Below are 14,501 nucleotides of genomic sequence, written 5' to 3' on the forward strand. Positions count from 1 at the left end.
AAAATCCACTGGCCAGGGGTGGGAAGACCTAGTGAGTAACGGCACGGCCGAGGGTCGTCGGTTGACGACATAAGGGGTCGCCAATTGGGCCGCCAGTTGGGCCGCCCAAGGGACCGCCAAGGGGCCGCCAGTTGGGCCGCCCAAGGGACCGCCAAGGGGCCGCCAGTTGGGCCGCCCAAGGGGCCGAGGGGCCGGGTCGTTACAATAAAAGGCGCCTTTTTATTGTAACGACCCGGCCCCTTGGCCCCTTGGGCGGCCCAACTGCGGCCCAACTGGCGGTCCCTTGGGCGGCCCAACTGTCGTCAACCGCCGCTCGCTTGGCTGCCAGGATTCATAAACTCTAGTACTTAACCTGGAGGTCTAGAGTTCGAATCCTGGGGAAGGCAAAAATCCATTGGCCAGGGGTGGAAAGACCTAGTGAGTAACGGCACGGCCAAGGGTCGTCGATTGACGACATAAGGGGTCGCCAGTTGGGCCGCCAAGGGACCCCAAGGGGCCGCCAGTTGGGCCGCAGTTGGGCCGCCCAAGGGGCGGAGGGGCCGGGTCGTTACAGTAGGGAACCATAGTGACTTCAGGTCTAAAGACTATTCATACCAATAGTCACATGAAAAAGTTTATTACACTCATACAACAATTCATGAAACTTTTTTATGACGGATTAATTCAGTATACATTCTCTGATGTATACCCATGTATCAATTCGATCCCATATCCATGACTTGTGAAATCAAGTCATCCGGTTGACCTAAATGTCAATCTCCACGTATTAATATCATCCCTGAATATTAATGTTTGACTAGGAATGATTAAGAGTAGTGTTTTCTACATCATCTCACTATCGACTTAAACAATCGATATAATGTAGATTGAACTAGCTACCCAAGGACATTATTATACTTAGTTATTTGACACAAACATAAAATAAATATAATAACTAAAAAAATCTTATCTTTATTAATAATAAAATATGATACAAAAATTTCTAGTCAATCATCAAATAATTGTACCTCTAGGACTATTACTAACAACTTGCATTGGATGTGAATATGTCATCACTTACAAAGACAAAGATCGTGACATGACATTAGCTGAAGATGTTTCTTTGGAGTGAGTGTCATGCGCTAACTTGTGTGTTTGAGGAACAATTCTTTTTTCTTGTGAATTAACAAGAATCTCTTTAATTGCTATTTGTAGAATATTTATATCTTTTTGCAAAAAACTAAAGATAATGAAAGGATCTAAAGCAAGAAGTATGAAATCAAGATAGTAAGAAATCAACCCGTCGTGAAAAGTGATACAAATGGAACTGAGCATTTACTTCATGAAACTAATTCATGAAGGCATGGATATATTGACTTGATGTTGGTTGAAGATGTTCTTTTAGAGTGAGTGTTATGCACTAACTTGTGTGTTTGAGGAACTATTCTTTTTTCTTATGAATTAACAGGAATCTTTTTAATTGTTATTTGTAGAATATATATATTTTAACAAAAGACTAAAGATAATGAAAGAATCTGAAGCAAGAGGCCTAGAATTAAGACAGTAAGAAATCAACTAGTCGTGCAATGAGATACAAATGGAACTTGAGTATTTACTTTATGAAACTAATTTATGAAGGTATGGATATATTTAGGAGCATTAGATAAGTACATATATATCGTCACACACCATTGCAATACATTGTATTGAACCCAATTTTTTTTAAAACTCGTTCTTACCTTGACAAATGATGTCGAAAGGTCATTGTATATGGTAAGACGATTATACTCATTATCCGACACCACAAACGAGTTCATAAGACTCCCCTATGATATGGCGAGACTTATTTACTCGCCTAATGTTCCTAAATATATCCATGCCTTCATGAATTAGTTTAATGAATTAAATGCTCAAGTTCCATTTGTATATCTTTATACAACTAGTTGATTTCTTGCTATCTTGATTTTAGACCTTTTGCTTCAGATTCTTTCATTATCTATAATCTTTTGCAGGAAGATATAAGTATTATGCAAATAGCAATTAAAGATATTCTTGTTAATTTACAACCAAAAGGAAGAATTCCTCAAATACACACAAGTTAGTGCATGATACTCACTCCAAAGGAACATCTCCAACCAACATCATGTCTCCAATAGTAAGTGATGGCATATTCACATCCATTGTAATCTTTTTTTTTCTTGATACTTCTCTTGCAAGAGAGGTGAGAATTAATAATTTATATATAATAATAATTTTTAAGAAATATAAACATATGTCAGTTTGTGATGGTAGCAGCAATTAAGTCATGCTTGCTTACCTAGGGGAAATCATTTGAACAAGCTATCCAAGGCCTCCTTGAGCTCCTTGTACACTTGTATTTGAGATCAATTGTCTTCCTCAAGCAAGGAGCCCCATCCATGCTAACCTTTACAAACAACTAGGCAACACCAACATTTGTCGCTGCCTTCAGTTGTTTTTTGACATTTCATCAAACAACTACCAGTTTAAAAAAAATAGAACCACCATAAAACATACAAAATTTACATCTTTCATCCGAAATTAAAAACTTACTTCGCCACCACACACTGACACTCATGCGATCGAAGTAGCCTTCTGGCGAAGAATTGACAAAGTGGGTCTAATCCTACGGAAGCACTCATTTTTAATAAGTTTCAGAATTTTTGGTATTTAGAGTAGTTTTAAAATTTTTTATTAGTTTTAAAAAAATTTATTTTTTTATTTTAGAATTTTAAGTCCGTTTGAAATTTTTAGGATTTCGAGTCTGTTAATTTATTAGGATTTTATATTTGAAGATTTTAAGTTTGTTTAAATTTTTTAAAAAGATTTTAAGTCGGTTAAAAAAATTATTGTTATAATTTTTTTTAGAGTTTGAATTTATATAAAGAACTTATGAGTTGATGTTTAAGAATAAGTTTTAGTTTAATAATATTTTTGACAGTACTATTTATTTTTTTATCTTTTGTTATTCTTCCAAATCAATAGGTTTTAAAAGATTATTTCTGGCATTCATAGTTGAACTAACGGATTTAATATTATCCATAGAATAATCGTTATCCTGTCTAGCGTCAGATATATATTATTTTAATATTTTCAAAAAATACTATTTTTATTATTTTCAAAAAAAATTGAATTTAATTACTTTTTTAAAAATAAATTATGAATTTTATTGCAGTAGTTGCTAGTCCTTTTTAGAGGGGGATAAATTCATTTTTTGATTTATTACAATAATTTATTTTTGAAATTCTGTATTCTCCACCAAACTTTGTCTGGTTAATTGCACTATCATTAATTATTTCCCCCTTTCAATTAAGAAAGGTGACAGGGTGAATCTACTTATCTAAACCTAAAATTATAATTATAATATAACTATAATTTAACATTAGTACAGTTGGTCTCCACAACTTGATACAAAGCACTTCACCAGTCATTTAGTGATAAAAATAATATAATTAATTGAGATATTATATATCTATATATTAGCAATCCAAAAGAGAGATTGAGGTCCACACCTACATGTGTTCCTACTAAAGAATATAATAAAAATATTTGGTTCATTTAAAAGCTTCATTAACTCTTAATTAATAGAAGATGACCTCACCTAATTGATATTGATGTTAATTAAACAAGATATATATGTGCCTATGGCCCTCGACTTAGTATAGCCCTAGCTAGCTCTTTGCCTTGTTTGGATTTGTTTAAGTGTGCCCCATGAAGAGGAAGTTGAGGTTGGTGTTAATCATCTATATATCTTCTATAAGATTAAGTTGACAGCATATATATATCTTAATTATGCAAGTGGCCTAGCTAACCTAATCCGCATTAGGAGGGCATTAATTTCAAGTCATAAAATTAATTAACCAAAACAAATTGGTCTAGAATATAATTAGTGTTTATGGCTACAGTTAATAGAAGAATTAAGAATTGTTGAAACTGAAAATTAATTTAGTGGAATTGAATTAAAGAAAATGAAACTCTAGCTAGCTAGCTAGCCATAGCTCAGCTTGTATACCACAAAGATAAAGAAATGCAGCATATATAGGTATAGGTAGGTAGCTAGCATTTAAGTGTGAATTTCAGCTGGCCCGTGAATTAAGTGAGAGCATATGGAAAAGACAAAGAAATGCGCTTTAAGACGACCTCTATTCTGTTTTATTTAATTTGTTTATATATATATATATATAGGCTTAATTATTTTAAACTTGCAAATCTAAAATTAAAGCAAGCAAGTATATAGGCATGCATGCAGCTGAGAGGATGCCATTATTTTAGTTGCCTAGCTCTCGTTAATAATCTGAAGACGAAGAACCTCCATATATATATATATATATATATATATATATATATATATTGTGCGACGAAAAAAACGCGACTCCGTGCGCGATCGATCCACGCCGTCCACGCCCGATCGCGATCAACAGCAGCCGTCCAAAAATCGCGATTGCACAGTATTTCTCCTCGGACATTCGCCGCTTCTCCGCCACTGTTCACTGTCGTCCGGCCACCTCCGACTGCCGGACCGGGCCCGTTGGAACCGCAACTCGACGGCGGTCCGGAGGTGGCCGGAGTCCGGCCCCGATTCGGCCGGAATCCGGCCAAATTCCCGGCGAAATCACCGCCAGAGCCGTCTGCTCTGTTTCGGCCGGAATTCCGGCCGAATTCCGACCCAATCCGGTCGGAATCCGATGCCGGTGTGTGTGCCATCGAGTTGCGCTTCCAACGAGCCCAGGATGGCTGCCGGCAGTGACCGGACGGCGACGAACGACGGCGATGAACGGCAAAGGGTCGGCTGATCGCACAGCGGGATCGCGTGGGGGCGTCGGGCAGGATATCAGACCTATATATATATATATATATATATATTGTTCATGGTGGTGGAAGGTCAGCTCAGTTTCAGATTCTCACGTACAAACATGCACAACACGATCGAGCATGCTTGTGCGTGTTTGATGGATTGCGTTAACAGTGTGTATATATATATATATACACTGAATTGCTATGCTGAGCGCCGATTTCCTGGGCGCCCGTGAGCGCTTCCATCCCGGCCGTTCATCCGATCGCGCACACAATCTCAGCCATCCAAAAAATCGCGATTGCACAGTGTTTCTCCTAGGACCTCCGCCGCTTCCCGCTGCCCGTTCATCGCTGTCCGACCACCGTCGACCGCCGGACCGGGCCCGTTGGAACCGTAACTCGCCGGCGGTCCGGCGGTGGCCGGATTCCGGCCAAATCATGGTCGGAGACCGGCCACGGTTCGCGCCGGCGCCGGGCACGTCGACCGCGGCCGGTCTCCGGCCGGAATCCGGCCCGATTTCGGTTGGAATCGGTCAACAGACACTGTTGGCCGATTCCGGCCGAAATCCGGCCGGATTCCGGCCAAATTGCAGCCGGAGACCGGCCGAGGTCGACGCGCCCTGCGCCGGCGCGTCGACCGCGGTCGGTCTCCGGCCGCGATTCGGTCGGAATCCGGTCGATTTCCGGGCGACAACGGCACCAGCCACTGCTGCCGTGTTTCGGTCGGAATTCCGGTCGGATTCTGACCCAATCCGGCCGAAATTCGATGCCGGAATGTGCGCCGTCGAGTTGCAGTTCCAACGGATCCGGTCCGGCAGCCGGCGGTGGTCGGACGGCGATGAACAGGCGGCGGAAGCGCGCAAACGTCGGAGGAGTCGCGCACGGGGCGCGTAAGAACCTGTCGCTTTCTATATATATATATATATATATATATATATATATATATATATATATATATATATAGACATGTCATCATTGGCCACCTAGCACCAGAGTTGACTTGAAGGGAAGAAAGGAGACAACGAGCTTCGCGATCCTGCAAGCATCATGACAGTGAAAAGAAAGGTCAGGGGGGTCCTGGCTCAACCCCTCCGATACTCAAATTAGTTTTGGGAGAAAGAAAGGGATGCAACTTAATTGAAGAAACGACCTGTACATCTGCAAAGAATGAGAGTTATATAAGCGAGGGTAAGAGAAGGATAAAGACATGTCCTGTCCTTAATTAAGGAGAATATCTGTGCGTAGAGATTTTGTCAGAAGATATATCTTATCCGGGTGAGGAAAGTGTCCCATCATTGTCAATCGTATCGTTCATCATTATACCATGTCATTATGCCTCATAAGTGGGAGAATAGGCTAACCACCATATCACATGATTACCCTTATCCTTAGGGTGGCCGTACAACTAGCTAAGAGAGCGAGGTGGAGTTACTCGAGGCGAGATGAGTTAGGGATTGAGATAGGGTGGAGCCTCGGAGTCTCGACCTTAGATGTAAAATCAGACCTTGGGAGAGGTCAGTCATCCTACCTGAGCTGAGCCTAATTGCTGAGTCGGTGGTCGATCGCGGACTCGGCTCTTGGGAGAGGTTGGTCCTCCTACCCGAGCTGAGCCTAATCGAAGCTCGATCTTGGGTATAGACTCAGATCTGGAGAAAGAGGTTAGTCATCCTACCTGAGCTGAGCCTAATCGCCGAATCGGGTGGCTGAACGAGAGACCGAGGAAGGTGGGGTTTCGACCTAATCCTGGCGTCGAGTTGAGGCCACTAGATTAGGACGCAAGTCGGGGCGTAAGGTTAAGTCAACCTTTTGTCCGATGTACCGTCTACTTAGATTGGTCTTGGACTTTGCGGGAAGGGTCCGACTCATAACACCCATGACATGAGTCTCCCCTTAAGTTTAGTCGAAGGAGGCGGTAAGCCGACTGACTAGACCAAGTTGTCAACTGACTAGACCAAGTCACCAATATGCATGCAAGTCAGATTCGGGTCAAGGGCGGGTCAGGTGATGTGTTATCTCAAACGAGGCACTACATGCAGTCCAAGGCAGACCCATGCACCCTACCGAGGTGCATTGATGGGGCAAGATGGCCGATGAGACAATCGCACATCCTCATTAATGGCAAAATTCTATCTGGATCGTGCTCCATATCGGATGGCTGGCACCTTTTTGCGCGCCACCATATCGGACGGTGGGAATGAATGAGGCCTTGAGTATATTAGGGCAAGAGATAGATGTGAGGCGATTCCTTCATTCACGTTCTTAACATACGAGGCTATGCTAAGACTTGGGGAATTCACAGCAGCAGTAAGATAACTTTGAATTCATTTCAAAGAGATCAAAAAACCATTGATAGGAGTGACTGAGATTAAACTAAACTACCACCAACCACATAAATATAGATGATTAATCAGTTTCATCTCAGGAAAATGAGTCAAAAGTGTACTTTCTCATCTTTTCCTCTTGAGAAAAAAAAAATCTCTTTGATATGTACATATTACCTGTAAATTTAATATTCTGAAGGTACACATATGAGGCTACAATTATAGAACTTGCACATGTAATTAAGGGATTAATTAAGAGAGAAAGAGTCAATCATTTTATGATAATACATGGTCTTCTTTGATTCGCTTATCAAGTAAATCTGGAGCACACTCAAAAATGTACTTTCTCATCTTTTCCTCTTGAGAAAAAAAATCTCTCTGATATGTACATATTACCTGTAAATTTAATATTCTGAAGGTACACATATGAGGCTACAATTATAGAACTTGCACATGTAATTAAGGGATTAATTTATCAATATTTTTGATACTAAATGGTCTTCTTTGATTCGCTTATCAAGTAAATCTGGAGACACTCAGAAGCTGATTTGAAATTTAAATCTTAACCCTTTTTATTATTCTTGTAGAGCCAATCATTTCTTCATCATAGGGGAGGCAAAGCTGATCCCATCTAGTTTAGCTTAGCTACAAAATTATCAATCCCTTAAAACATGTGTAATAGGCTCATTTAGTTGAGAAGGTGGCAGTCTTAGTTCCTAGCTTGGCATTGATGGCCTCTTTAGAGATGCATCTACAGCAAAGAATCTTTCAGTTGCTATCAGTGCCTCACAGCTATCCTCTCTTCACAATAATTCTCCTAATTAGTTGTTAACTACTTTGCATCTGCCTGTTGCAATGCTTAATTACAACCTGAATTTCATTGCATATATCCAAAAAACAACAAAACAAAAAACAAACAAACATGTGTTTAGGCATATGAATACCCAATTACGGCCTATCGGGGATTGCAAGTTGGGCGTGAGATGTCATAGATAGATGTTGTACATTTTGTGATAGATAGGAGGAGACACTGAAGCATATCTTCACCATATATATGTCCAAACATCAATTAGCTTTGGATGGTGGCTACAGATGACACAAGCAATGACAATGTAACGGAAGATACTATGGGTATTCAGACGATACGACAATGACACCAGTGGATGGTTGTAGCACCGATACCTTGTAAGTCATCCACGATTCACCGTTATGACCGGCAAGACATTGAAGTATGTTTGATGGTCACTTTCGCATGTATATTGTACCTTGAGGAGTAGGTATCCATGATCTCTTATATGTTTGTATGTTTTTGATAATATACATATTTACCTTTCTAACAAAAATAAATGAACACCCAATTAAACTTGGATGCAGAAAACTAAAAAAGCTAGCTAGAGCTAGTTGAAAACATGTGCAATGGAATTCCACTGCAAGCAGCTGTAATTCTCCTTACAAGAACTGCAAATTTCTCTCCTTTTTATAATCTTCTTAATTCTGAATCAATCAGATTACAAGTAATTAATGCATGGACAATGGATATTAACAACTAACAGCCCCCCTTTCTGGCAACAAAAGGTGCCAGTGACCTCCTAAACATACTGGACTACATGTGCATTATTATCGTCTGCTGGATGGACCAAAGTGCTAACCACATGCTGAAATCCAACATGCATGGGGCTCGCTAGCACAAGGTTAGATAAATATGATGCAGTGATAAAGTGTTTTAGAGGAATAATTAATTAAAAAAAATAATTAGTTTAAAAAGGACATCAGATTTATCATGCATCACATATTTCTTTAATAAAAAATAGAATCCGCCACCTCAATAGTCCTACACGATCGATTTCATCGATCATCTATGAGGACGTAAATCGAGAAACTGCAGTTGACTACTACAGAAAAAGACATTACCTCGGTTTTGTTAAGATTCGATCCTTGCCCACTACAACAAGTCTATTCCACATCGTAATTAACTCAACTATGCCTCGAAAATTATGCATCACAGGCACACATATACTTCAGTAAAAGGTGAAATCCATCGCCGCAACAACCCACATGGTCGGTCTCACGATTATCTGTAAAAAGGTAAATTGAGAAATTGTAGTTGATCACAACGGAAGAGGACATTATCTTGATTTCACTAAAATTTGATCATTATCCATTTTAATAAATCTGTTCTACCATAATCAATTCAATTATACCATGAAAGCATCACACACACATACACGTATGAATGCTCCAGTGTACCAAATTTAAAATCTGAATATATCATCCACCTCTGTGCAGTGCAGCGAACCTGCTCATTAGTTTATACATAGTACAGTAGAGGAGGCATAGGGGGGAGCAGCAGTAGCAGTATGCAGGGAAGAAGAAGAATAATAAGAGCTAGAGGGTCCTTTAAAACAAGGGCCGAGACAAGCGCAATCTAAGGTCTTCCTGTTGGGTCTCTCTCTCTCTCTTTCTCTTTCTCTCTCGGGATGTCTGCAACTACAATATAATTATGATTCTTTATGCCACAACCACCGAAGGATTGGAGTTGGATTCAATAATCCCATCCCTTTAATTGTTTTTCATCTCTACGTACGTAATATTATTATAAACCCTAGAGAGGATGGAGGCCAATTATAATAAGACCTTTACTTTCAACCTTGTCTAAACTAAGCACGCTATACCTTAAATATGGAGCAAAGTGAAGAACACATCGATCCACCGGCACAATAATCTCCTCTTCTTCTTCTTCATCTTCTTCTTCTTGATCAAGAATATATAGCAGAGAGCATGCCGAAGCTGTTCGGGTTCGACGTGGTGGGCAAAGTGGAAGAGGTCGGGCCGGGGGGGTCGGAGTCGTCGTCGACGACGACGACGGAGCCCCGCGGTGGGGAGGGGAGGAAGTACGAGTGCCAGTACTGCTGCCGCGAGTTCGCCAACTCGCAGGCGCTGGGCGGCCACCAGAACGCGCACAAGAAGGAGCGGCAGAAGCTGAAGCGCGCCGCCCAGATGCAGCACTACCAGCACCTCCAAAGCTGCGGCGGCAGCGGCACTTTATTTCCGAGAAATCCTATCGTGTCGGCCTTCGCGCCGCCGCCTCACCTCTTCCCGGACAACCCGCCGGCGTCCCCGACATCCGGGTGGGTTTACTTTTCCCGCGACGCGTCCGCAGCGCCACCGGCGCCGCCGCCCTTTAACGGTTGCTTGTTTCCCTCCTCCACCAGCTCCTCCCGGTTCCCGGCGGTTACGCCCGCGTACAACTACTCCGCCGCCAGCTACGGCCACGGCGAGACCTCCTTCGCCAGGTTCACCGTCTCCGGCCAGAGCAAGACGGCGAGAACGGAAGAACCGCTGGAGTTGGATCTCCAACTCAGCCTTGCTCCCGCCGGATCCTGACTCGCTAGCTGCATGCAAAAATCCCTCTTTTTCTTAAACGATAACGATGAACCCGAGATCAACGACGCTGACCCTGTAAATTTCTTAATTTCCATCCTTTTTCATCATTCTTTTTGCATTTAATTTCTGTCCGTGACCATTCCACAACGATGCGATGCACCAGTTTAAATCACTCCATTAAACCTAGAACAAAGCAGTGTGGAGGATGGTGCTCGACAGACAACAAAATTAAAACGGAGAAAAGTATATGGTGTTTGAGAGAAATGCTATGCTGCACGCGCGATCCATGCGGTGACACCGCCTATTCACTGTCGCTGCCGCCGTGCCGTCCGGCTACCGCCGCCTCGGGCACGATCGATGCGTCGCTCGCCGGTGCTCCGTCCGACGTCGGATTTCGGTCGGAATCCGACATAATTCGGCCGGAAATAGCGAAATCATGTGGTCGCGTGCCATTGCCTGGCACGATTGGCACGGGTTTCGACTGAATCGTGGTCATCGGATGGCAGAGGACGGGGCGACGTCGCGACGCCGCCCCGTCCTCTGCCGTCCGACGACTGCGATTCGGTCGGAATGCTCAATCGCGGTCGGCAGTGGCGCGGCCCGATGGCGGTCGACAAGCGCGCGCACTACTGCCGACCGCGATTGGGTCTGAATTCATCGGATTCCGGCTACTATCCGTCTGAAATCCGATGCCGGACGGAACACAGTCGAGTAGCGTGTCAATCGAGACAGCGGCCGATGGTAGTCGAACGGTACGACGAGGACGGCAACAGTGGTAGTGGATCGCGGACAACTGCATGGGTCACGGATAGTCGCGCAGTATAACATTTTAGTGGTGTTTGATGCGTAAACACTGATCTAAACTTCCATGAATCTACCTGCAACTGGCTCTGCATGAATTAAAGACTGATTGGGTGGTACGAGGGCAGGCAGTGACCCAGCATATCCAATAATAATTGAAGAAGAAAGTACGTAAAAGATGGCAGCCTTATCTTATCTTTGCAAGCTAGAGAAATTAAAGAAGCAATATAATTAACTAATAAAATAACTAATCCAAAAAACTCATCATGTCCTATGAGTTACGTTATTAGCTAGTCAACAAGTGAACAGTGGCAGCAAGTGATTCATAGATGGCCCTCAGATCCGTTTCAATATATATTAATGAACATATAAACGCTTAGTTTTATCATTTGTCCTCCACCATGAATCTCTCAGAATATAAATCTTACAGATCTGTACCTTGCTGAGAGGATATATTAAAAATGAACACAAGCAACTTTAATTTGTATGAACTTGAGAAACTAAACCCTACTTTTTATTGTATATTTCTCTCTTCATTATTTGATCAAATTAAATGGCTCGTTAGATAAAAGAATATAATGAGACTAAAGGGTTTGAATCATGCGTCTGCCACTAAATATCTGTCACATTCCTTAGCTTCTAGTGGGACTTGTCGTTCTCGGAGCATGGTTAAATTAGTTACTGTGTGACAGACTTATTGAGTGGGTAAGAGTCAAATTTCGACAGAACTGAAGCAATGCTCTTCTCTGTAGTGGCCAACTGTAACTTACTGATTTATCTTCTCATAGATGATCGTGGGACCGACCGTGTGACTGATTTTACGAAGAAAAGTAGGACTTGTTCGTATATTTCTAGTCAATACCTATTCATGCAGTACTGTAAAAGTATTAAACTAGATTATATATATCATCTGTCATGAAAATTAAAAGCTAAAGAATTAGGCTAAACTATATATAGAGAAAAACATGAACCAAAATTAAGAAAATTCTTCCAGAATACTAGAAGAATTCTGACTAGTCACACAAAGGCATAGTTAAAAATATTGACAAATATTGAGAGAAAAATTGATGTCGGATAGAATAACAATTATCCGATATATGAATTGTATTGATTCTGTAATATTAATCTTTTAAAATTTATTGATTCAAAGAATATCAATAGATAGAGAAATAAATGATATTGTCGAAAATATTATTAAACTAAAAATTTATCTTAAACAATAACTAAACAGACACTTATATACAAAATTCTAAGATGCAAAAAAGATCCTAGCTAATAGAATAGAAAAGAAAAATACTTTAACAAACTCAAAATCCTAAATGCACTCAAAATTTTAAAATACAACAGATAAAAATTAATAAAAATACTTTAAATACTAAAAAAAATTAAAAAATTATCAAAATAATAATAAAAATCTTTGGATCCTCTTGTATCAGTCATCCCGAATTAGAAAAAATTCATCTTTGAATTTAAAATAATATTATGTGGTAATCCAGGAGGAGGATTATCTGATACTAAATTGATAAAATCTACTAACAACTATTGTTGCAATTCTATTGGTAAATCAAGATCTACAACTACTGTATCGTTCTTGCATACTAAAACATGTAAAGAATCAGAATTATCAGGCAATACTACAATCAGCAAATCAAGCTCCTTTACCCTGAGGTTGGAGTATCTTCATTACATCATGATAGCGAGGTCGGAGTCTCTTTCAACGTGATCAGGCCGAGCACTTAATGGAGGAAGTTCAGGATCTAGAGAAAATCCATTCTTGATATCTGGCACATCTGGGCAAGCTCCAGACAGAATCTCTTAGCAATGCTATCTTGCACATTCCTCGCAAAATTGGTACATATCCAACTATTCACTCTCCTGCCATTTACCATTTTCTTGTTCATCATGTTCCACCGGCCAACACTTGGTAGCCATGCATTTCTTCTCTCTGCTAGTATCATGATTGATGCGGGTGCTGTGAAGGATGTGACTTCCCCTATGGGTAAAGTCAAGCGTCATGCGATGGTTAAGATTTGGGTTGCCGTGGCAATGAGTCTAAGTCTGACCCAAGACCAATCAACACGGACCCAACCTCACTAAAGTGGTATGCCCGTTACTTCGGGTTCAGACTGTGCTTTGAATGTAGCTTGGGCTTGGCCGAGGTTCAACTTGGGTCCTCAAAACCATCTCGAACAGTCTCGTCATGGCCAGTCTCACCTCGGCCACCTCAGGGTCTCATTTCGATCACTCCACCTCGCTTCGTCTCATTCGGGGTTCTTTCTCATGCCTTCGACGTACTAACATCTTACGTATCCTGCTAGAGCAAAACGCGAATATTCCAGACAGCCGTATGAGAACGTGCAAGCAGTTATAAGGTTGTCAGATTCGGTTCCCTCAAATACATTTTTTTTCTGTATACAAGGCCAAAAGGAATATGAGGTTGTCAGATTCGGTTCCCTCCGATACCCCTCTTTCTGCGCATAAGGTCAAAAGGGAATGGTTGTCGGATGGGATCTCCCTTTTGTAGGTAGCTATAAGGGCGTCATTCTACCCGGCATGGGGTGGCCGGAGCAGGCTATAAAAGCTTTAGCCCATCACCATATTTTAGGTTCGCTTTCGAAAACTCTACTAGCATTGTTTTTTTTCCATCATCTCCTTCCAAACCCTAACTTGAGCATCAGAGTAGTTTGCCGGAACTCTCCGATACTAGTTTAGCCTCTTCTTTGAAGTATGTTTCAGGTTCGGATCATCTCCCGTGCCCTCGCTCATCCCGGAGGCCGTTTGCATCGGACAATTCATTGACTAATGACTTGACCATCTGTGGTATTTGGTCAGAACAATGATACTAAAGACAAGGGGCAGGCAGCACTCGGGCCTCAACTGATGCAAGTTTCTCAGTAATCTTGATCCCAAATTCTCTAGCAAAAGGATCTTCGTGATATGCATTGTGGTAAACTATCTGTAAGTTGTCCAGCTCCCTGTCATGAGGCCGTTGGTATGTCACCTTCAAGAGTGCATGCAGTAATTGGTCCCTCGTTCAACCTCTTAGAATATTTTTGACCTTCTACAATTTTACAAACCTCCCTCTGTTGATTTCCAACCTGCAAGCACGACCAATTTATGTGCTGGATGGTAAAACCATAAGCCTCCTGAAAATGTCCCACGAGTAGATAGACCACCAGAGCGCACATGAGCGGGGAGAAGATG

The 14,501-nt window shown here is 41.6% G+C and overlaps 1 protein-coding gene across 1 annotated transcript; it reads left to right on the plus strand.

The window, feature by feature from the left end:
* Positions 1–9,890: 9,890 nt before the first annotated feature.
* Positions 9,891–10,496, plus strand: LOC141819264 (zinc finger protein GIS3). Its single transcript, XM_074706604.1, has one exon. The coding sequence runs from the start codon at positions 9,891–9,893 to the stop codon at positions 10,494–10,496; it is 606 nt and encodes a 201-aa protein (XP_074562705.1).
* The last annotated feature ends 4,005 nt before the right edge of the window (positions 10,497–14,501 follow it).

This window comes from Curcuma longa, unplaced genomic scaffold (genome assembly GCF_044706935.1).
Source record: "Curcuma longa cultivar G26 ecotype Majalengka, Jawa Barat unplaced genomic scaffold, ITB_CL_G26_1.1 contig_28476, whole genome shotgun sequence".
Classification (NCBI taxonomy): Eukaryota; Viridiplantae; Streptophyta; class Magnoliopsida; order Zingiberales; family Zingiberaceae; genus Curcuma; species Curcuma longa.